Below are 25,210 nucleotides of genomic sequence, written 5' to 3'. Positions count from 1 at the left end.
CCTCTTATATACCCTTTCTAAAACTTCTTCATTATGAATTCTATCAGTCAACTTATCTTTTCCTTCCTCCTGTAGAACCACATTTCGAATGTTTCTACTCTTTTCATTTCTTCTCATGTAATAGTCCATGTTTCGCATCTATTTAACATGATGCTCCAGGTGTAAGTTTTTAGTAGATTCTTTCTAATATTAAGGTCAATGTTTTTTTTAATAAAAAGACTTCTTTTCTTATTAAATGCCAACTTAGCTTGGGATATTATCTCTATAATTTCCTTTTTGCATCTCCCCTCTGAACTTATAGTGCTACCCAAATATGAAGTCTTCTATTTGTTCTGCAGTGTCATCGTCTTTTAATTTTATTCTTGTTCTTATGTTATTGTCTCTACTACATACTAGGACTTTCGTCTTCATTATATTTATATATGTATACCTTGAATACATTTGGATGCTAAACGTAGTGCAAAATGCATTGATATAGTAATAAGATTTCATTATTTCAAAAATATATAAATTACTGTCGAAATTTTAGTCAAGTATACATGTTTATTTCTTTTTTACCTAAAGCGTAAAATTCCTAAATATATTTCTATATATTTGTAAGTAATTCAAGTAATTAACAATATATTTTAAACCCTATAAAAGAATGAAAATTAGTAACAGTAATATAAAACGGAAAAAATGACATAGTCATTACACAACAATGAATACTCATATGTTTAAAATGCGTCAAAAAATAGTTAACTATGTGTAAAATATAACACTAATGATTATTGATTAAAATTTATTAAGTTGTTCGTATATATAAATTAAACGACATGTCGATGTGTTACTTGACGGGTTGACATATTTTATAAAAATCGTAATATAGCATTTTTAAGAACTTAATTTTTTAAAACCTATCAATTTGAATTTTTAATTTTTATCTATTTTATTAAATAAAATAATTTACCCAATTCTACGGACATACGAAATAATCAAAGATATAATTAAAACCATAATTCTTAACACTAGAAATTACTCAAAACTAACAATTTATAAGCAATGACAATTCTAAATTTTTTTGGGTGGTAGTAGCTGTTGAATAGAAATTTCGGACTTTCAGAAAGAGGAGTACATAGAGGATGTACAGGGGTGCCACAGAAAAATGAATTAGGAGGTATAAAATTATTAACAATAGTTTAAGCCATGGAGGCGATTTTCCATATCCCACGATGTAAAGAGACACGCATTTTCCCCACCAAAATTCACGTGATAACCTAATTTTTTACTTTAATGGTATTATAAAAAAATTATGAGTACGAAAAAAGTAATAAATATTTACTGAAAATTTATGATAGAAAAATAATTATCTTTTAATTAGTCGATAGTCGTATGATAGAAAAATATTAAAAATTCTCTAAAAATCATTTGAGTTAAAAAATAATAAAATAATTTTGTGGGTTCTTAATGTTTTTTCATTTGTATGTCTTCTCCATCTTTTGCAATTTTATAGCTTATCAATTATTTCATTTCCACGGTTCCTTAATGTTTTTGGATTTCTATGGCTTCTTAATGTTTTATTTATTGTTCAAAGAGTAAAAATAATAACCCATTAAATAAAAATTCTTTAATATTATTGTAGTCAAAAAATTCCCAGTCATAAAATTACTAGAAATTGGTCTCAATTTTCCCGTCAAACATAAATTTGGTTAATTCTGAATATAATTCTAAAGCATTTGTTAACACGAAAACATAAAATTAGATAATTGATTAACTTTTATTCGATTTAAACTATATTTTTCACCTCATTTGATCGCATTATATGAAATTAAAAATATAAATGTTATAAGTAACCAATGCTTTACTTGTTTTTCAATTTAGGATTATTTTACAACAATATAAAACATAATAAAAATATATCTAAAAGATTGTTCTACTTTTTTGAGAGTATTCTAAAAACTATTCCAGAAAATATTCTCTAAAAGGATTATTACGATAATTTTACATATCTTGATGCTATATAAGTATTAATTTTTATTTGAGAAATCGATTAAAATAAATGAATTTTTATTAGTATCAGATAAGTCTCCTTAAAGTAATCTTTTAAAAAAATTTTGCCTTATTAGTATTTAATATTATATAATGCTCGTAGTTGATTACACTTTAGAAACGATAATACTAATATTGAATATTATTAAAATAATGATAGTGTAATAATCAAAACAAACACACAGAGAATTATTTACGGTTGATAGTATACATAAGGTCATTTCTATTTGTTATCATAAAACACAAAGAATTTTGCGGTAATATAATACGATACATTATCATAAAAATACTATAAATTAATACAATGTGATATAATAATAAATTTCTTTGATTTTTCATGCTTATAACATTTTTATGTTTACGAGTTCATACTGTTTACATGTGAAAAGCTGGATAAAAAAATTAATTATATATTTTATCTTATCACGATTAAAATTCACCTTCGTTCTTTAATCACTGGCTTTGATACTATTGACAGTATTTTTACTTTATCATCACTCAAACTATTTTGTAATTTTAATTATACAATAGTAAGTTAGTCCAGCATAATCTTCCGATTCATTTTTCGCAAATATGATGGCGACTAAGTGTCTAAAGGTTGAAATAACTCTATAAACCAACATTGACATGGTGGTTAGCTTGTATGTGTTTAAATAAAAAAATAATTTATTAATTTATTATTACTCCATATTTTAATCCGCATTTATAAATTACCAATTAACGTTATCGAAATTGCATTGAACATAATTATATATTGGCAAAAAAATTATTTTGATATTTTTGGAATTAACCGTATATTTATGCTGTTACATTGTTTTTTATTTTGTTAATCGCTCTCGCGTGAAAGCGACAACCACGTTTTTGTATAATATTATTTTGTGATGATCGCAAACCTAACCGGACACACCCACCTGCAGTTTTCTAACTTAGTTTCAAATCTCCGGAGCATTGCATCAATGCGTACGCTTGTAACATGCATATTTAAAAAATATATATAGATGAAAAACAACCAAAACATAATAAGTCTTTTGTAGTGGTCGACTTTCGACGATGTTGTCTCTTGCATGATTACCGGAGGTTATGTCTAACTAAAAATGATCCTTATACTTCTTTTTATTATATGCATAGTCTCGTTACTGTAGAAAGAATGATCTATTGTTTGTGTACCCAATAAGATGACGTCTACAGACTGGAATGTTTAAAAAATGTTGAGGTGTCAATTATAATTCAATTTTTAATTTATCCAACGATATCGGAAAAAATAATAATAAAATTATTATTTTCTCGTAATGAAGGTAATGGATAATAATGTTATTTTAACTTTTTTCTTTAAAAATATTTTACTAAAAATCAATCCATAACGAGAAGCATATAAGATTTAACTGAATTTCAATTACACTAAATTGATGAAACAATTTTGTAGAAATAAAATTAAAATTTATTAATTTTTTTGAGTTGAATAACTAGAAAATAATTACACAATGGTTTGGAAAAAATGTTTTAGTAATATTAATAATTAATATTAAAAAAAGTATAACTATTATACTTTGTCGTTTAATACAATGCAAACACAAACGATGAATATACTAAGTAAATTGAAAAGGGAAAGAAATACCAATCGACTATAGTAATATGCTTCGGCATTTTATATACGAGTTAGCTGTAAACATATAACGTAAATTATGTAAATTTGAACACAACGTATTCGCATAATAAAGATTATTAATATTGTTCGTTTATTACATATGTATTGCAGTTTTTAACCCCATCGTTTCCTGCTTACATATTAATATAATTATAATGTAATGTTCTATCTAATTAATAAATTTCACATTAACGTGGTTTTCCCGAAGTTTACACATTAAAGTGAAAGCCCTTTGTAATACCCTTGTTCAAGAAGTCATATATGGAAAATTTTTAAAATGATGGTGATAAATAGATATGTTGGGATTGTGGAATGGATGTACTCGTTTTTATTCAACCGCTACAACATTAGCTATTTGAGGTTAAGCGTTATTTTTTTTATATTTTATGTCAACTATTTTCAAGTACACATTGTATGCATATGCACGCGTTTAAACGATTTCTCTGTAATACAATACAGTTAGACTTAGCAGTCAATTTTCAAACACTATTGCGTTATTACTTTCTGTGCTTTCTGGAACGTGTCATACAATCAGTGTTAGCATTCAATTATCAGTAAACTATAACTGTCTCTTCGTGGTGATATCGAGACTAATATGAAATATTCATGATCAGAACTCCTTATTTTAATGATTAGAATTATTTCCATAAATATCTCAAAGCCATCTTTTGTAACCGAGACATCGAAATATCTGGAAGTATAAATACATTATAAACGTTGCTACTGAATATATTGACTATTGGTCGAATTCGAGGGTGGTTAGTTAACATTTTCATTATTATACAATGTATTTGTTAACTATTATAAAAATAGTCTTATTGAAGTATATTTTATGCGATGGCGCCATCAATACCAAGATACCAAAACAAAAATTATAAAAACATTGGTGACGTATGAACATTTTTTAAATAAAACCGAACACTAATTCTGTGCATCCATATTTATTATTATTATACCTATTATATACACAAATGTTTTACGATTCTTATTACTTGACCTTGTTCTGAGTTTAGTTGAAAAGAAAAATTATACAAATAATAAATAGGCTAGAAACCTTCAATTTTAATGTGTAATGATGTTAAAAATTATGATTTTTAAATGTAAAATAATTCCATCTGTAATAACAAAAAAAGTAATTTTATGCAGTTGTGACGGAAGAACATAAATTTTATAGTCGTAAACATAGGGGGAAAACAAAAATGTACCGAGTTTTTTCTATAACTACTTTAATATGACATGTATGTCAAACAGAAACATCCGGTTAAAAGATGATAGCAAAGGATTTTACAGGATGGCAATGCGAGAGAAAGTTGCGCTGTAGAACACAAAACGGGTGTTATCAGGATTTACACGCATTATGTTAGAGATAACACTTTTTCAAATATTTGAAAATCTAAATTAGTCTTGTAATATCGCGTGAGTTGACACGACCAGTGATTAACTACTCTGAAGTTCTTCTTCATTAAATTTTGTTAAAAAACTATATTAACTACAATTATTGAATATAATTCAGATTATACAAATTTAAAATCACAATATCGTAATGCGAAATTTAAAAAAAGTACAGTACATTATGGCACGTTACAACTAAGCTAACGAACTAAGCATCATTTTATAATTTTCAGTTTGAAACACAAAGGAATGATATCATTAACACCTATTTAAATAATTTATATTTCAACTTTTACTGCAAAACCGATCAAAATAACAATCGGATTTTAACTATTATTTAATTTTTTGAGATGAAACTGGAAATTTAAATAACATTCTTGATTAATTTAGTTAACACTTTAATAGTCTTAAATCTCAGATTCAATGTACACTATTAAGACACCAAACCCTTCTTTACGCGTCCAAAACACCATGTCGGCGGTCAATCAGTAAGTACAACAGAACAGATTTTATTGGCAATTACCGATCATATTGACGCGAGAATGCCAAAAATATTACCTCCAGAACATAAATTTAAACTCAATGGTTTTGAACAATAAGAATGTTGTCACGATTTAAATTTTATAATATGCCTGGCACATATACTATGAAATTTATAATATATTATAAATTCATAATTAACAAGAATATGAGGTCTTATGTAATATAGTTGTATTAAAATTTCTTATCGCAATGGAACCACGTGTATGCGGTTTGTATTTCATTGAAACGTAATCGGCGTTGATAACGTCAAAGTTTCATTGATAAGATAGTCCAGTAGCGGTAGCGGTGGCGACAGAATTCGGTGGCGTCGTGCGTCCGGCAGTAGCACAGTGTTGTGCGCGCGCCCATCTAACCGCGGCAAGAGGGAGGCGCGGGCGTGGCACTTAACGCGTATAACAGCCTTGAGGCTAGCCGCTGCCGCCACCGCGCGCGCCTCAACATGCACACACGTAGTGTGTCGTCTCCCCGTGTGTGTGTGCCGTACCGTGTGGACATCGTCGGCGCTCGATCGTTTGCCGCGTAAATTTCTTAACCGCGTACTCGCTAAATAAATGATTCGCACCTTTTTTTCTTTTTCCGTACTCCTAAGTACGAAAGTGTAGACATTGAAATTTCAATTGAATAACATGTTTTTATTTTATGCTCCGATGATGAATGCGATCGATGAATATTGATTAATTTACAATTTCAGTTGAAGTATCTTGACGTAAGTAAAAATATTTTTTTCATTAGTTTTCTTTTTTAGAAATTATTTAAACTTTTAAATGTTCTATGTTGCATTTAAAATGGTCTCAAAATACTGTATTGTTTAGTTGGTTACATTTTTATTTTAATTGCTCATAACTCAACATTTTCTGAGAACACCAAACATTTTTCTTCGTTTGTAATAAATACGAATATTTTTCTTAAAATTATTAATCTTTTTTCTTTTAATATTTTTAGTATGATTCAATAAATTATTTTTGAAAAATTCTACTTTATAAATTACTATTTGACTATACTATTTTTGACGTAATATTACTATTGATATAAATTAATGTATTAAAAAAATTATGAGGGTCGTGAATATTTTTTATACAAAAATTCATTATCGATGTCATTTTGAGTTTTGAAAATAATTTATTTAACTTCATAAAATGCAATAAAAGCAAGCCATTTTTGGATTTTATATGATTTACGATAAAAATAAAATAATGTCAACACAATTTTTTACTTTGAAAATCACGTGATTTCTTGGCCAATAAATTTCATCCTACAACTTTAGGTAGATTCAACTGTGTCTGCACTCATCGTATGCAAACTTTTTTTTGCCAGCTGAAATAATAGGTTATTAATAGTAAGTTTTTCCTCCCGTCTCTATTTTCAATATTCGATATATGTCTACCAAGAAAGGTTATTACTCGCTTTTCACGTGTATTATAAATTAATTTTTGTGTTTGATTTTTGACTTTTAAAGAATAATAGAGTAATAGTAAAAATATCGAAAAGAACTTCAAATTGTCTCAAACTTATTAGATAAGTTGTATAAATTTTACACATTTACTAAAATTAAAATATTCATTATTCATACACACAAATATATAAAACAATACATAAATACCAACTAAGGTTTGTAATAAAAAATTAATCATTTAAATATTTGAAGTTTAAAGGGAACTACGACCGTCGATTTTCGTCAGTGTTTATATAATGTTATTAAGGAAAGCATAAATATTATTATACTACCAAACATCCGAGACCAACACTAACAACAATAATAATATAAATATATAATATGACGTTTAATCCCGATTGGCGCTTGAATATTTCGAGTCGTCGCTATCAACAAGTGGTTTCAGTTACCGCGTTAACATCCTAATACACATATCCATATGACACAACATAATATTACACTCATCATATTCCTGGGCATCTTGCATCGAACGAGTCAATCGCATTTAGATTGGTTATTTTTATAATATCAGACACCGACTATTGTGTCGACAATCTTTTGGGAACTTTCCAAAACGTCTCAGTGCACATACATTTATCGTTTGTCTATTAGGGGATTGCATAGATAAAATGGTAATTTCCCACGAGAAGTAATGATAAATAATTAACGAAAACCGTCGATCCACCCGGCTAAGCGTTGCCATAATAGTTCACACGACCGGGGAGCGCGTAACGTTATTTCATTTTGAATTCTTTGACCGTCGTCAACTTCTGTGTGTGTCATTTTTATGTATTAATTATACAAAATGCAACTGTAATTTATTATATATTGTAATCGTTGTGCATAATCATTATTGTAACATATGCGACTTAGTGTCACAGTGCTTACGAACTACACAGAGAAATACATATAATATTATGTGGCCTTGATAACTCGTTGGTGCGATGCAACGGTATGGTCGACGGGTGCAAAGTTTTTTTTGTAATTTCTGCACTATAACTAGATTCATATCCGGTGAACTATCGTATTTCAATATACTTTTATACTTGAGCGTAGAGAATAGAAGACTTGCTACACTGTCATAACAATAATCGTGTTGACCAGAGATTTGCATACCAATGGGAAAAAAAATGTTTGAGTGATTTTCATCTGCGAATAAAAGTCAAGTTTCAACTTTTTTATCCACTTAACAAATATTTTAAAGTTCTTTTATAATCGCGAACATTTTTATAAATACAATTTAGGGTTTAAAACTGTTAAGTGCTTTGAACTGCAAGTTGAAACACTAATATTAGATCTGTACATTATATTATATTATGTGTTTAATTATTAATATAATTGAACTCGTATTCTTAATTTGTTGATGACGATCGTTTTGAAATCATAAAATAATTATTTTACCATCTAGCAGATATATTACAATATATGTGAATCATAACACCAATTTAGAAAGACAAATTTTTGACCTACAAAAATTTCATAATTTCCTAATAATTTTTTGTCAATTTACCAGATGTACGACAGTTTTTTTTATTTATTAATTTTTATATTTGTTTAACTGGATCCGTTTTGAATTATCAATACACTTCAAATGATTTAAATACTCCATTCTTTCATGGTTAAGTTCAATGTACACTTGAAAATTAAAATTCAGTTGAACAGCCTTTACATTAGAAGTCTCAGGTAATATTGATCAATGAATTATTTAGTATTTATTATTTTAAGAATAGTCTATAAGATTAAAATGAACACAAATTTTCCGTGTATGAAGTTGTAGTAGTTTTTAAAAAATAATAATAATTTTATAGCATTGCTGTCTTGATAAAATGGGTTATATATTTTTTCACGATAATTATCGGAGTAATTTAACCTATAACACTGAAGGTTCTTTTGTTTTTAACAACGATTCTATCATCAAAGTCGCTAACCTGCCATAACGTTCTTTACGTCTGGGATACGCACGTATAATGGCCGATCGACGCTGATAATTTAAGTAATGCGAGCCTAGTCCATTATAAAATGGACTGCGCTCGCACCCTCATTTGGAGTTATACTATTAGTCATAGTGTGTTACTCATGTCGTCAGAACGGTATTTCATAACGCTGATAAGAATGCATTAAATGGTTAAACAAGTAACAGTAATTGTCTATTATGCTGTGAAAAAATTTATTTCAAGACCGAAAAAGGGTCTAATTTTTTTTTAGGCTTAGCGATATCGCGTTATCATCATTAATTTATTGATAAACGTTTCATTTACTATAGTGCAAAAAGCATTTCGCTATTTAGACAGTCCTATCTTTTTTTAATGCGTAGTCGTGTTTAATCCTTCTCTTTAATTTGATAAGATACTTTTGTACAATAACTTTTTAAAAAAAGTAAAGACATTAATGCACATATCTAGATTACGTGCTTTATTTGATTATAATACTCAATTGCTAAAATACCACTAGAAATTACTCCCTATAGAAAAAAAAGGCTACACTGAAGCAGAGCCGGTTTCATGAGAAGAAGGGGAGTTCAGGAGCCTGGACCCCACTCAGACATCGATATTTTTATCTTATTTATAAGATATATATATGTAGGATAAAACTCTGATATGTTTCCGAAATAAACTTTATTCTTTAGGACCCCATCACCATAAAAATGTTGAAAATCCGCCACTGCATTATAGTCAACCATATTTAATAGGCTAATGTAATAAAAGCCTTCTAAAATTACCTTTATCAAACCATTCAGAATCAAATTAAAACCATGATGGACTACTAAATAATTTTAAAATACTCCATTTTTCCTTTTTATAAGGTAATTTCGACGTGGAAAACTATTTATGTGATCCATTTAATAAAAGCCGTCGTAAATAAGTTTAGTTGATTCGAGTTCCTCCAAAATGAATCGCCATACGTGTGATTGAAATAACCAAATTCATATTTATTTTGATTATTACACAAAAAATTGTTTTAGTGTCCATAAATCCTTAGTCTGACATGTGACATTTATTCACTAGTAAAATATAGCGCCGTATTAATTTAAATGGATATCAATGTGCTTTATTAAATGGTATATTAAGTGTTTTAATAATAACGCCCATCAACTTTCTTTTACATTAAACTTAATACTGGTTCGGATTCACGGAAATTTTGACATTCATATAGTTCAGAATTAAACAATATGAAGATAAAATAATCTGAAAACAGTGCTCCTCGCGCGTTTTCTCTGTCAGTTGACTTTGGTCGTATAACTATAACACTGACTAGTGACTATAAGTCTACTGCCGTTGAATTCAAAATTCAATGTAATACAGTCTACGTTGTCATGTTTCAAGTAGGTTATTACACTCGTACACTCGACGCCGCGCGCATAGGACGTTTACAGGTAACCGTCTCACAACAGTTTTTTCTGGAACATTTACATTTTCACAGTCTTGTTCGGGTTTCCTGTCTGACCTTTCGACACTTATTCACTTCTTACCACCCATTCTCATTGGAGCTTATTAGTTTTCAATGCAAATTTCAAATTTACTATCGATAATAATAATTTCAATGCGACACATTACAACCACAATAAAGCGCGAGGAAATTAGAATATACTACGAGGTTGTGAGCTATGTTGTATTGTAATTAGATACTGAAAAAATTGCTTCTCTGTAAACTAGCAGTGTGTTGAAACGATTTTATATTTTACATTAAAGTCCGCTTGAAAATCGAGTAATTCAAAGGTTATAGAGTCTATAATTTAGACGCATTAATATCAGTGTTTGACAATGATGTGGGCGAAGGGGCAAAGCGATTCGTTAAACTGTGAAATTATATAAAAACATTTGATTCTTATAACATACATTTCGAATAAACAATAGGAAATATCACGCTTTTTCAGTAGCGAAATCACCTTTTTTGTTTTTCTGTATAATGTGCCGGAAATCAAACTTATTGAACTCTATACGTGTGCAACATGTCGTTAGTTATTATAACATAATATAAACATTGTAATACTCTGTGTACTGTCGCGTCCTGTGCGACGTTGCCAAATGCGCTTATATGTGAATCATTATAATAGAAATTATCTCGTCTGTGTTGCTCATTTCCTATTCATCTCTTCGGCAGTTTTTACATTATAACAGTTTCATGATCAGTTTTTACAAAAACTTTATGGTTATTAAAATACATCTCTAAAAAAAATTTAACTTTAACGCAATTCACCATCGAAAATACTCGATAGCCCTTAAACGCGTTTAGTCTGAAGCATAAACAGTTTTATTATTAGCATGTTAATTGTTTTATGTTAGTAAAATTAACTGAAAGTGTTTTTTTATAACATGCTTAGTTAACAACCTTTTACATGAATATTCAATATTCATAATGAAATGTGTCCCAAAATAAATGCACTCGCTGTAGTTTGAATTTTGTTGAAGCACTTATCTATAAATCTACATAACATAACTAATAGGTTTTTGGATTCGATTATGTCACTCGGTACGTACAGCATATTGAATGTGCCGAACGACAAATAATTTTAGTGCGGTGCACTGGATGTAATTATCTAATAACATTACCGAATAATTATTGTTGTTAACGATGTCTAAACGCGACCGAGTCTTCCCACGCGTCGCACAGACAGCCGCTAACACATTTCGTCTCCTGATAATATTTTATTGTCGCTTAGCTAACGATTAATCAACACATGCAATTCTACGAGTATTGCATTATTGTCATACTTCTCAACTATCTATAGTTTGTTGTTTTTACTCTTCTGAAAGCCTGCTCGTATAGTTTTACGCAGTAAATTTTTAAGTTAACAATTTATTTTATAGCCTAGACAATTGGTAAAACCGTTTTCCCATTAACTATATCTTCGCGTCGTTGTTAAAAACGCTGTTTCCCTAAAAGACTACCACTTAGTAGTTGGAACATAAACTTCGATTGACTTTAATAGTATCCGAATGTTGTGGTTAGAGAATTAATTATGAGTTGACTGAGCGTTTCGGTTGTTCTTATGCATTGCTCTTCAGGGTCATCGAACAACCGACGTGTCGTCCGCTACCGATACCGCCATCTCTTTGACGTCGCCGCGGGCGTAATATTGATTCCCGGGCGACCCCATACATTGCGTCCGGCGTACGTTAATGTGTACATTGTAATCACCGAATACAATTATATTAATACTGTGTTTCTCTGGGAGCATCGTATGCGTCTTGTGTACAAATAAATAGCAGGAGGTCTCCAACGACTTGCAAGCTAGCGACGCGAATGTTAAGGATTGCGCAACACGCTCCGCGCTACCTTCTACTCATAACAATCATACCGTTTCCTCCCGCTACGCCTCCTACTGTCCCAATCTTGTGTTATACGTCGTCGTGCAGTGACGTGCTACTAGGCGTAACACATCATCACGGCCGTCACCGGTTCTTCGACGGCCGCAATGCTATTAATAATTACTATTATTATTGTCTTTATTTATATGTAATTAACACATCGTTGGCAAGTATTTGACGACGACCTCAATAAACAGTGACTGGATGTTAAAAAAAAATGTAAAAAATTTTTATTAAAATATATTGTAACACATACTCCCGGTTTGAAACAAATTTATGCCTTTCTCTCCCTGTTCTGTTCGTATAACATGTATAAACGAACAAGACGCGTGCGCTACCGAGAATAATTGATTTTTACCACCTGTAGAACACGCGACAACAACAACGTCAACTACGGGCAAGTACCGGTGGTCGTTATTGGATAAACTTTGTACGTTCTTTTACACAATTGAGAACCTCTTCAACTCGAAGCTATTAATGTAAATCAGCGACTATGGCCAACGTTTATTTATAAGTCGTTACGTTTACCTTTTGTGATATAATTAGCCTCAACTAAGTTCCCTCCGAGTCGACCCCATTGAATTAGAAATAGTTAAAGTTCAGTAAACTCTATTTATTGGCGTGTCCTAAAAGGCTTTTGCTAATACTTGACCCAGAAGATTTTACAAATGTTTCGTGGGGATCTTGCTAATAAAAATAAATTCTTCGAATTATCTTCTGCAGCTCACTAGTTAATGTCTCTTCGCGAGAACTTCGTACTTCGGTTTTTTACGTGTCCTACATTGTTGTTATGTTTAACGACGTACAAATCGATTGAAAACATTACACTATGATTTGCTGTTTTAATTTTTTCTGTGCTCGTTACATCACAACATTTCTCGGTATTATCACTATGATACCCGTGTAGTTAACGTTGAACACGACCCATATCGTTTTAATACGGACTATCGAATATCAACATTGCACGCTGTTGGTAACCTAAATAGTTATTATTGTTGGTCGGAAACTTTTTATTATAATTCATTTTTCCAATTCTATACGTGTAATTAATTTTCTAGAAAACTCAGCAGTGTTAGCTAGCAAGTTTGTTGTTCGAGAGGTAGTCATTCGTGTAAATGATGCCTCGACATCCGAGAAAGTTTACTAACGAGATCAAATTGACTAGTTTAATTAAAGTATTCTTTACCTATGACCACCGCGTTTCTTAATATAATATGTTTTACCAGCGATTTTCTGCGAATCTCCCGTGAACACTAATGACAAATAAAAAGCACACAAAACCTAGTACCGTAAGTAAATATTTACTGATAATAGTGACATTCGATTGACTGACCATTAAAAGTTCCAATTAACCATGTTAGATGTAATTGGATATCATAATTTCTTGGAATATGAGAAGTGAAAATTGTATTCAACCTAAATATTTTGCTTTCATAAAAATTAAATGAAAAATCTTTAAATTACTATTACACTGGTAATTTGAGCAATTCTCAGCATAGTATGTGTAATTTTTTTAAATATGACTTTTGCGGAAGAAGTTCAATTGTTGGAGAAAGTTAACCAAAAATATTATAATAAATGAAAGCTCGACCGCACTTCATAATTTTAGTCGCTTTCTTTTTTGACGTTATTCTTGTTAGTCTTAACAAGTCACTGAAGTTTTTATTCGCTAGATTAGTAATTAGTAGTAGGTGAAAAAACGGTCGAATTAAAATTATGTAACCGTTTAAATGGAGTAACTTTGAAAAGTAATTTCATTTAGAAACTTGATGAGTTTCCCTAATATAAACATATTTCCATCCCTACTGAGTTCCGACTCCAAACGCGCAAAAATTTGGAATCGAATAGTGTTTATAGTCTCGGCAAAAAGGAGATACATGATTTCATTAGGAAAAACTCCGGAAAATAACATTTTGTCACATCTACAGTACGGAGAAGTGGAAGCGAGTGATTAAATTTTTGTTCCTTGCCACAGCGTGAAAATTGAATTTAGGCGTCAGCCGAACGCGTTTTCGATTACACGTCGCGTCTGCCGCCGCCGCCGCCACCGGTATCCCTCGCGACCGTATATCGATTCAGCGGCCACCGGCGGCGTAGGCGTCTTTTTGCCACCCCCACTGCCACACCGAGCAGCTATAACATAACAACACTCCACACGCGAGTTAGAAAAAAAATCACTCGTCTACTTTTGTCTATGAACTAATTTTATTTTTACCTATGTCGGAAAACTGAACTTGAGTTTGTGTTTGTTGAGGAATTTCCTTGATCTAGGTTAGTGGAATGTAAAGCATGAGCTATTTCGCCAACAATCAAAACCACAGGAATCTTAAAGGAGCATAATCTGGATGGTTGGGCACCGATATATTTCAATCAAGTTTACTATAATGTTTTTTAACACAAAATATTAGTCAAATCTTTAGTTACTATACACTGGCAATGAACGATAACAGACTAGATGCGGTTGCTTGGGATATATATCAATATATTTTTCCTTACTTCGATATATAATGAAAATAAAGTAATAAGTATTAGAGATTCAAACAATTATTTTGTTAAACATTTGTATTTCACTAAATTTTGATGGCAACTAGATATCATTTGGTTTTTTCGCGATGAAATCAATGTATACAGAAGTTTATAAAAATTTTGTGGAACATTATGTTCCACAAAATATATATGCACACTTGAGTGGCTATTGATAAAACATTACTGTATACCTATTCTATGTGAGCTTTTATGGGTGCGTGATTTAAACCGGCTTTCGTTGATGAAAATCGACGTTTTTGGGGTTCGTGTGGCAAACAGTGACGATGACCTCTCTTCTCTTTACCTATCACAGGCTTCTTCCTTTTAGTCTCACTTTTCCTTCGTTCTCTTCAGTTCTCCTTTCCCCCTTAAACGCTATGGGCTTTGCTCTATCTTATTTGTCATCCAACAAGGAAAATCCATAAAAACGATGAAAAAAAGGAATCGTTACCGTTCGTAAGAGGGTGGGCCGATTGTAAAGCGCGGGAAAACGTGACGATGGTCGCGGTTGGGTATAGCGCCATCTGAACAATCCAATAACCACGTGTTGAGCCACGTGGCGTAACAACAGTAATAGTCACATCCTTACCATCATCGCCAACACATAAAATGTGTTTACTTTTGTTTTATATAATAATTGAGGTGACATTGGTGACAAATAAATGTAATATAAATGACATACTTTTACTTAAAATACAATAAAATTTTAGCAGTATGGGCCGAACAAAAAGTATTCACTATAATTTTAATAAAGTCATTTAAGCTTTGCGTTGACAATTTACTAAATATTTCGTCTATGCACATAAAAAGTAAGAGCTATCAAATAGATATATTCGCTCAAAAAAAAATAATAATAATAATAATAAAAACCATTGTAATCACGTCGCGCCCTCTGCATTCTTCCGAATCAATAAACTTTTCCTCGGTTTTCCACGTTCCGTGTTCACTTCCGGTCGCCTCCACTTCGGTCGTAATTCCGTCTCAGGCTCGTCACGCAGACCCATTTCTACTCTTCTCCTGTCGATACATTACTCCCTTCCGATCATAATTTACCCAAAAGGACGGGTTTTCCGCAAGGGTTTTCAAGTCAACCCGAAAACATCGATTCACAAACTTAAACTTTATATTTTAGACAGTACATTATTATTGATCGGAGACACTTCGTGCCACTTATATTTTTTTGTACCAGTTTTAAAAACGATATTCGTTTTAGTACAAGTTTCATAAAATAATTTTAATAATATTTATTATCTTCCTAATAAATTATTTTCAAATATTTTTTCAAAGACAGTCAGTAATGCTTACTTATCAAATTTAAGTGAAAATATAAGTTTATCATTTTAAGTTAAAGGCGGTACATTTTTAATAGAAAATCTTTATTTTTGTTTTAAGTGAATAAATATGTTCAAAGCAAAATTATTTTATTTATAAATCTGATAAAATTTTGTTTATTAAATGCATCACTTACAACAAATTATTATCTTCTAATAAAATATATAATAATTAAATATTACTTATAATTTTTAATAAAATTAAGCCGAGGTCAATTACTTTGACAGTATAAGTTAGTGTTTATTTATCTTTATTTATTTCAATACACATAATTTAACTAAATTGTATGGTACAGGAATAAAATTGTTCATTTATGAAAACTCAAACATTACAATAAAAACTGATAATACTTAATTAAATGGACAGCACGTAAAACCTGTAAGTGATTCGAAGATTGTCCGTGTATCGTCGGTGTACTTGTCAGAAACTTTTAAGTAACAATATAAGACACTTTACTTATTGTATAAAGTATTAACTTTTAGCAACCTCAAATACATAAAAGATAAAAGATAAAGAAAAGTTTTTGTATTGTTGAAAATAAATATTTTTTTCTTAAAAAAAAATGAACAGCATTTTATGTTTAATGTGGCACCAATAGTTTTGTTATTATCTTAATTTGGTAATAAACACTTTCAATGATCTTTTCTCGATAATGAATTTTATGATTCAAGCGCTTCATCTTTAATACAGAAATTGATCTATCCGCTATTTCTTAACTGCCATAAGATCACAATACTATTTTCATAAGAGAATCAGTGTCAATGGAGTTCAGGGAAACTCTTTTCTTTACCATGCTAATATACAATTTGAAAGCCGTTCGTTAATGCCCTATCTTGAGTATACTTTGTGTGTATAATAATGTCATCATACTCACTTAGAAAAATGAATTTCCAAGCACATTTCCCTACACAGTCATGATGACCCTCGCTGTGAGTAACACACCATTTACTTTAGTGCGTTGCATGCTGTGCGATACCACGATAAAGTGTATGCGCGCACTCACTGGGGCGTTGTGGTTTTTTCTCTGTTTAGTTTTTGCCGCCAGGATTGATTTTTATAAACGGGCTTGCAAAGAGTGTTGAACCTTTTATATCCTTTACCACCAAAAAACTGTAGGTTTTTCCTCTAATATTGTGTTTTCAGACGAATTTAACGAAAAACGCACTTTTTATGAGTGATGATCTTGTTTTGGTTATAATATTTTCAAAATCAGCTCATTTATAGTAACCATAAATATACTTTTCGAAATATAATGCACTTTCTTTGTTCATAAAATAACATTTTTGTTGAAAATTAAACGCCTTACGTTAAAATCTACAGTGCATACTTAATAACTAAAATGTTATTTCATTTTGTTATACTGAAACACAATATTATTTTGTTGTACGTTTATTGTGCGTTATTGTTGTACTTAACCTACCTACTCATTCGTGGAGAATAATCATTATGATGTTTAGATAGTAAATAAATATTATGTACTTAACTTGTTCTAAGCGTTTATTTAACATGTTTATGATTGATGTTTAAACTATATAGGTATTTCTGTTTGTTAACAATAACAAAAATAATAGTATAACGCATCTATACATGCTTGAAACTGCTACTATACCTAAACAATGATGTCAACTATAATTGCAAGGTTCCTAGAAAAAATACTCAACGCATCTCAAAAATATATTTATTGTTAGCAACAAAAAAACTATATAATTATCTATTGCTTAAAGTTGAACAAATATAAGCGTCAATCAGCAAATTGATAAATTCATTATTCATTTGATTTATTTGATTCATTGATAGTACTAAATACTAATAATTCTATAATTTTACCTATCTGAAAAGTTCATCTAAAAAAATACTAAAGTGTTAATCTGAAAGATTATTTTTTAACAAAAATTTAACATTCCTATACAATTTAATCTGTAATTTTGATACAATTTAATAAAAATTAAATATTTAATACGTCACTCTTGGTTTTTTAACCGTCTTACACCAATAACACAATATATAAGTAAAATGAAATAAACAATTAGTCCAACAATCAAAAAATAATTTTTTCTTATTTATGATAAAACTGTGTTACTTTTGAAGTCAATTAGGAAACATATTAATATATTTATTCAAATTAACTACGTTAATTTTACGCCCTAAAAATAATTATACTGGTTACAAAACTTTACAACTAATGAAATAAAAAAATTAAATGGCAAAAAATTTTGCTGTGTCGGAAATGAACTTCGCTACTATATTTTCATTTATTATTTAAATAAAAATTAATATGTAATATGAAATTTTGAATTTTATACAATCATAAGAGTTGAAAGTTACTTTATAAATATTAAATGGATAAGTTCTTTTATACGAAAAAAAATGAGTTAAATTGTTTTGTTCGTTCGCCCTATTTCTCTACCACAGTGTATAAATAATACTCTTAATCGTTTGTAAAGTTTCATTACACGAAATATAAGTTTTTTTAGCGTCAGCTTGTGTAAATGATTGTTGACGTGTAATTAATTAAATTACAAACAAATACAAAAAAAAATCGGAATAAACGGTAATCAATCATTACTTATTTGGCATTGTCATTTAATTTAATTTAGCTAATTTAACCCAGTATCAAGCACAAACAAGTAGATTGGTGTGAAAACATGTTAAGTGCTTTTATCGTTCCCCATTATTTAAAAACCATATTTGTTTTAGTATTGAAATTGCAATTAGATTAAATAATCAAACAATTATTTAATCATTGATCAACAAATGCAATCACTTAAAAATAAAATTCAATATCAATATAAATTTATTACGGTTGACAGACTTTAGGTCCAATTTTTTTTCTTTTATTTAAATTAAAATTTCATTACGATGTATTTTTAAATTGTACATTGACCATGTAAATATTATGAACTGTCTGAGTACAGTTCTAAAAGTTCCATCAGAAAATTTGGTGCTACTTTTTGCAAGTAATCTGATATTTTCGTTTGTTATAAATATGATTAGACAAGTATTTTTTTTAAAACTTGATTCTGTGATCAATTTATATTGAGTTATCAGATTATGATCTTATTGACAAATACACAAAGACTATGCTAATTTTTAGAATGTTTGTGTCTGTCTTGAAGAAGGAAACTTGTCGTCTGCCCAACAAGTGGAAAAACTGGGTGGTATAATTATACGTCTAGCTGTATGATATTATCCCTTAGACGAATAACAATTGGATAGGAGGGAAAATGGTTAACTGTTGAAACCTAACAGAACAAAAACTACTATGATATTAGGTTAAATAATTCATGAAAATTGATGGTTTGAATGTATACATTAAAATCCTAATAAATACTATTCGATCAACGCTTTCGAGCATCAGACAAATTCAAATAAACATTTGTCAATCAACTTATCAAATATTTATACGTTATTGAATGAGCTGTTATAAATGATTATTCGAATGATAAATGAATAAAAATAGAAATTCTTAAAACTCTTTTCTCAAGTTTAAGAAAATATTTATAACTGTATGGTCCAATTAATTGTTTGTTATTGATTATAACATAATTCAACAGATAAAATTTATTTTACACTAACCCTCCATTGAATTATGATTAATTTTACAACTAAAATTGAAGTTTTTATTCAATCATTTCAAGTTTTATTCATACTATCACATGTTATAAAAAAGTCTAGTATTGAAAAGTATCAACTTTCATAAAAATATTATTAATTAAATTTGTATCGCTTTGGTAGGATCCTAAATTAATTACAAAAACATGTCTTAAATTCATGTTTATTAAGAAATGGGCGTGGTTTGGCGCAGTGGTCACACTAGTTGTTGACAAAACTCTAGTGTTAAGCCTCGCCTACTGCCGTAGGTGAACGGATGGGTGACCATGCGTGTGTTTCTACGGTGGCGAAAAGCACCATTTTTCCAGTGCAGAAAGCAACGGGAAACCACTGCACATAAATTTTCCCAGTATATAACCTGACGGTTGTAAAAAAAAAAAAAAAAAAAAATATTTCAATGTACTACATCATTTATTTGATATGTTAAGTTAAATTTTATTTTTAAATAGAAATGGTTTTCAATTAGCACACCCAGTAAAGTAACTTACGTCTTTGAAAAAGTTTATGAATAAATATGAATTTATTTAAACTAAATAGACTTAAAAAATAAAATTCATTGGATTAACTAATGTATATTTTATGTTCACAGAGAGACAATTCCGGGAAATCGTCGTCCAACTGCATAAATCAATCGTTTGAAGAGTGTGAAAAAGAACCGGGGGAAGAACAAGCCGTAGAAGGACAGAAAAGGCAACAAGACGAAGTTTACGGTGTTGCTGAACAAGCATTGTGGAAAGAAAATAACGGTGAGGTATCGCAACACCAGGATCACTGTGCGCAATACCTACAGTCGATTGTCGATCACGGTGACGGTCCGGACGACCGCAAGCTCGTCCCCGAGCAACGCGGTCGACGACGGAGGAATCGGGAAAAGAGCCGTATAAGCTATTGGAACCAATCATACAACCCGGTGGCCTACTCGTCACCATACGCCTCCAACAGCTGCCGCAGACCTAAACCGTCAACTGAAACCGGGTTCCTAGATCTTGGCGGCGGCCCACAAACGTCTAACATGCTTCAACAATATCAGCAGCAACCAGATTATACGCCATACGGTGGCATGGGAGGTTATAGCACTCAACAAAACTCTGGATACTTTAACTACTCAAGTTCCGAAGCATCGTGGTTCAGTCCATCGTCGGCTAGCGATCATTCCCAAATGGTAAAATATTAGAATAAACTGAACTTGGATTACACTTAAGAGTAGTGATATCTGGAGAATGCAGTAATAAAATTCTTGATTCTCATAAAATTCTTATAGCTTATAAATAAATTGAACGAACATTTTATATAGAATAATAACATCATCAGTGAGTTTTTAACTAAAATATTCTCTAATCTGGTTGTAATAAGTTATTATTAGTAGTTTTTATAACAAAGAAAATTTCTAAATTAAGTCTTACTTCAGTGTCATAATTTTTTATACAATATCCTTAACGGTTCATTCACTGAAAATTTCCAGTTTTCAATAATATATTATAGAATTATTTACAGAAAACTTATATTTATCATCATTTAAGTGTGACATAAAAATATAAATTAATAAAAACTTTACAAGTTGAAAAACTATTCATTCATTGATGAAGTCATTCTAATACTACTAGGTACCCTAGTGATAGAAATTCAATGTAGTTTTAGAAACTCAAATGAAAATTATAAGTTATATTGTGTTACTACACGATTTTTTTGTCGCATAGACTTATTAATTTTTAATTAAGCTTTTTATTATTATTTTATATAAAGTACTATGACGCATTTCTTATAAAAACATAAAAAAAGAGTGTAATTTTATATAGGAATTTTCTTTTTCAGCATGGTGGTTTATCTCATAACTCTTGCAATATAAATGACAATGCCGGAAATTACTTAAGCCATGGCTATAACCATTCCCCGACGGGTTTGTATACATTGTTTTTTATTTATCTACTTGTAAATTTGTAAATTAAATTTAATATTTTTCTACAGGAGGAACAGGGACGTCTTCAGTTGATTCCTACGCTTCCAATAGCGGTCATACAACAACAACTCAGCAGTCCGAAATAGATCCTATGGCCGAATTTTTAAGCCACCCGGTTATGAATGAATCTGACAAGATCAAAGTAAGCATAATTGTACTAAACTATTTTTTCACGTATCCAGATCCCTTTGCGTTCCGTATAATTCCAAATAATAGGTTTCCTCGTCGTACCATTCCATTTGTTCCGATTGTTTCCATCATACAAATGTTACCAGAATTAACAATTTTCTACAAATGTTTAGGATGAGTCCATTGACTGGCTCTCGACCATAATAAACGACGACGGTTCCGACCAAGGAGCAGAAGATATTAAACTATCTGTGTGCGAGTTACCCGTGTCAACAACAAAAGGCCAAGAATCTAACGGTCGATTACCAAATTTTCATCAAGCTTTCGGATCAACGGAAATCGGTAGATTTTCGCAGCATGAGTACTATGAACCCCCTAAAGAATCGACGCCAATTGTCAATGAATGTAGTTCTTCGCAACCAGTTACTTCTCAGCAACCTGGTGAATCAGTTACTCCGCAACCACTCATGTCCTATGAACCACCTAGGCAACCTAGTAGACGAGGTCGCGGTCAACGAGGAGGTGGTCAACACCGTCGAAATAAAACCTCTCGGACAACGTCAGCTGCTGCAGCTGCGGCGGCAGCAGTAGCCACTCAGCAATTTGTTGGCTATGACATGGCTGCCAGACACCAATCGCCGTACCACCATGACCCGTATAGCAGAAGTCACCACCAACAACGTTACCAAGACCAACATTATCATCATCAGCAGCACCAGGCAGCCTACCAGAATAATCATGACTACTATAGACAACAACAACACCACCAGCAACAACAACAACAACAATATGAACGAATGCATCATCATTATCAGTCATCCGTGGCTGCCGTGTCCACTAACCAATACTATGGCCAGCGAGATCAGTACGCGAACACCGGCTACAATAGGTTTCATTCGTGCTGTTCCTCTGAGCACATAAGTCGGCCTAACCACCATAGTTATGGTGGTGGTGGAGGTGGTGGCGGTCCCGGACAGTATTACAACGAGTACAACGCATATAACCAGTGGTCGTAAGCAAAGTCCCATAAGACTTTTACCAGAGAACTTTGTTGAATAGATATGTACAAACATTTTAGTTTATTAATAAATATAAACATCAAGATAGATTTAAAAAAGGCATAAACTGTGATATATAAACGGTGTATATTAATAATAATTGAAAGTAATTATGATGCAACGATACAAAATAAAAAAATCAAAATGTATTCCCAACACATTCACAATGAGTCAATTAAAGTAAAAAACAAAAATTCCCGATACTTTATTTTTCTAGCGTGTTTAAACCGCTTGTAAATACTTAGATTGAATTTAGACAATTTTTAGAAAATAATTTTCACGACCAAAGTATTTTTTTATCTGTGTCAACGCCGTTTAATATTTCAAATGGTGGCGATTTGGAAAAGCCAATTAGATGACAGTGAACTGTTAATATCTCGTGGGTTAAACATACAATGGATTGCGATTGGAAAAATAAATGAACATTTTCTCAAATTACATATAAATAACTATTTCAAGAACACGAAACATACTTTCGGATCATAAATGTTATTTTATGTATTGGTACCTGTACAATTAATTGTGTAGTGTTAAATCGTTGTGCCTTATTAATTAACTAAATTATAATTAATAATTAAATATAAATTATGCACCATTATATAAAAAAACTATTAGGAATAATATAATAATTTTAATAGGAACAATATTATTAATAGTCTATGTAAATTATGAAGCATAAATGGCAAAGAGTTAAAGCCGTTTTTTTATTTTGTTATTTTCATCATGGTCCAACGGGTTGTCGTTTTATTGTTGATTTAATTTTTATTTTTATCGATTAATAATCTCGTAATGTAGTCGTAGTATTCGCTTTACGATAATTTATTATTGAAACTTGAGGTAAATTTTTGTTTATAATTAACTTATTGATAATATATATAGGTATTTAGTAAGTAAGGAAACAGATTTCTATTGTTCTCATCGTTTATAACAATTTACTTTTTTCTTTACTTACTGAACATCTGTATACAGGGTGTTTAATAAGTAAGGAAACTGGTCAGTTGTTATTAAAAATGAGAACAATAGAAATTCGTTCCCTTACTTACTGAACCTCTATATATTATTTTATAAGGAAGTACAGCTGATGATCAAATATTTTTTATCCTGTGGTAATCGTTATTCGTTGTTTTCCGGTTGTTTTGTGTATTTATTATTATTATTGATATTTTATTCCAGTAGTCTTCCTTTTGAATTAATGACATAGTTGGTTTTGATTGAGTTGTATGAACAACGCGACGATTCAACAGAGCTTCCCCGTGTTACCCCAGTAATTTTATTGCGTGAAGTTTATAGATAGACCATCTTATATATATTTTATGTGTGTTTTTTACACACAAATATCGGATTTATTTATTGAAAAACTTCGGGCTCAACTCTGCGTACTCGGACCAATAGTAGAATTTATTGTACATTAAATTAACAGATAAATATAAAATTAATTATTTATAAATTACATTCAATATTTTATTATATTCATTTTACATTTAAAAATAACTATTGTTAAATTTGTATCTTCTATATTTTTTTCACGCGTAATAATCGTTATTAATTACATAATACAACATGAACCTGGTAGCCTTTTTAAGTTTAATGTGTTTAAAAACAAACAAAATCAAATCAACCATTGTACTGTTTTCTAAGGAAAAAAATTATTTTGTAAATATTTTTTTAAGTTTAGTCAAAATGTAAACATGATATGATCCCAAGGCAAAAAAAAAAGTAAAGAAAAAAATTCCAAATGCAAATAAAATGTAACCAAGTGACGCACTTCTTGAGGGTGAACAGGTCGAAGGACGTGTAACGAATTGATAGTTGGAGTCGAGGTCACTTTTTTTAACATGTAATTTCCATACATACATACCATAGTTTGTCACAACAGACCGTCTCTTTATATCTCTTTTACAAAAATATAACAACAAAAAATGCCTACAGTTAATCTTAGCCGTCCATTATTTTCCATACAACATAACCGAACCTCCAGTCAATTACAAATACAAATTATGTAGAAAGAAAAGAAAGGGGTTTGATTGTTCATCCAAGTTTTCTTCTTTTTTTTTTACCTATCCATTGGGATCCATTGTGTAAGTTCCTGAACGCCAAAAAAAAATTGTATCGAGATTTTTATTGTTATATTATATATGTATATCAGACGACACATGTCGTCCAAAGATATTTAATATACATAAACTATAGTGTAATTTTAAAATACACAAAAATGATATGGATTATTATATTATATTATTATTATGT

The 25,210-nt window shown here is 30.4% G+C and overlaps 1 protein-coding gene across 1 annotated transcript in view; it reads left to right on the top strand.

Moving 5' to 3' along the window:
• Positions 1-24,752, top strand: part of LOC126903531 (transcription factor mef2A-like) — a 50,989-nt gene extending 26,237 nt beyond the window's left edge. Inside the window, exons 5-8 of the mRNA XM_050681716.1 lie at positions 20,409-20,981; positions 21,632-21,716; positions 21,785-21,918; positions 22,079-24,752. Coding sequence (XP_050537673.1) covers positions 20,409-20,981; positions 21,632-21,716; positions 21,785-21,918; positions 22,079-22,921 — 1,635 coding nt within the window. The 3' untranslated portion in view covers positions 22,922-24,752. The remainder of the gene's footprint in view (positions 1-20,408; positions 20,982-21,631; positions 21,717-21,784; positions 21,919-22,078) is intronic.
• Positions 24,753-25,210: the final 458 nt, after the last annotated feature.

The sequence above is a fragment of the Daktulosphaira vitifoliae genome, unplaced genomic scaffold, assembly GCF_025091365.1.
Source record: "Daktulosphaira vitifoliae isolate Bord-2020 unplaced genomic scaffold, ASM2509136v1 Scaffold_4, whole genome shotgun sequence".
NCBI classification, from domain to species: domain Eukaryota; kingdom Metazoa; phylum Arthropoda; class Insecta; order Hemiptera; family Phylloxeridae; genus Daktulosphaira; species Daktulosphaira vitifoliae.
Note: the sequence above shows the minus strand (reverse complement) of the source record. Positions and strands in the feature narration are given on the sequence as shown.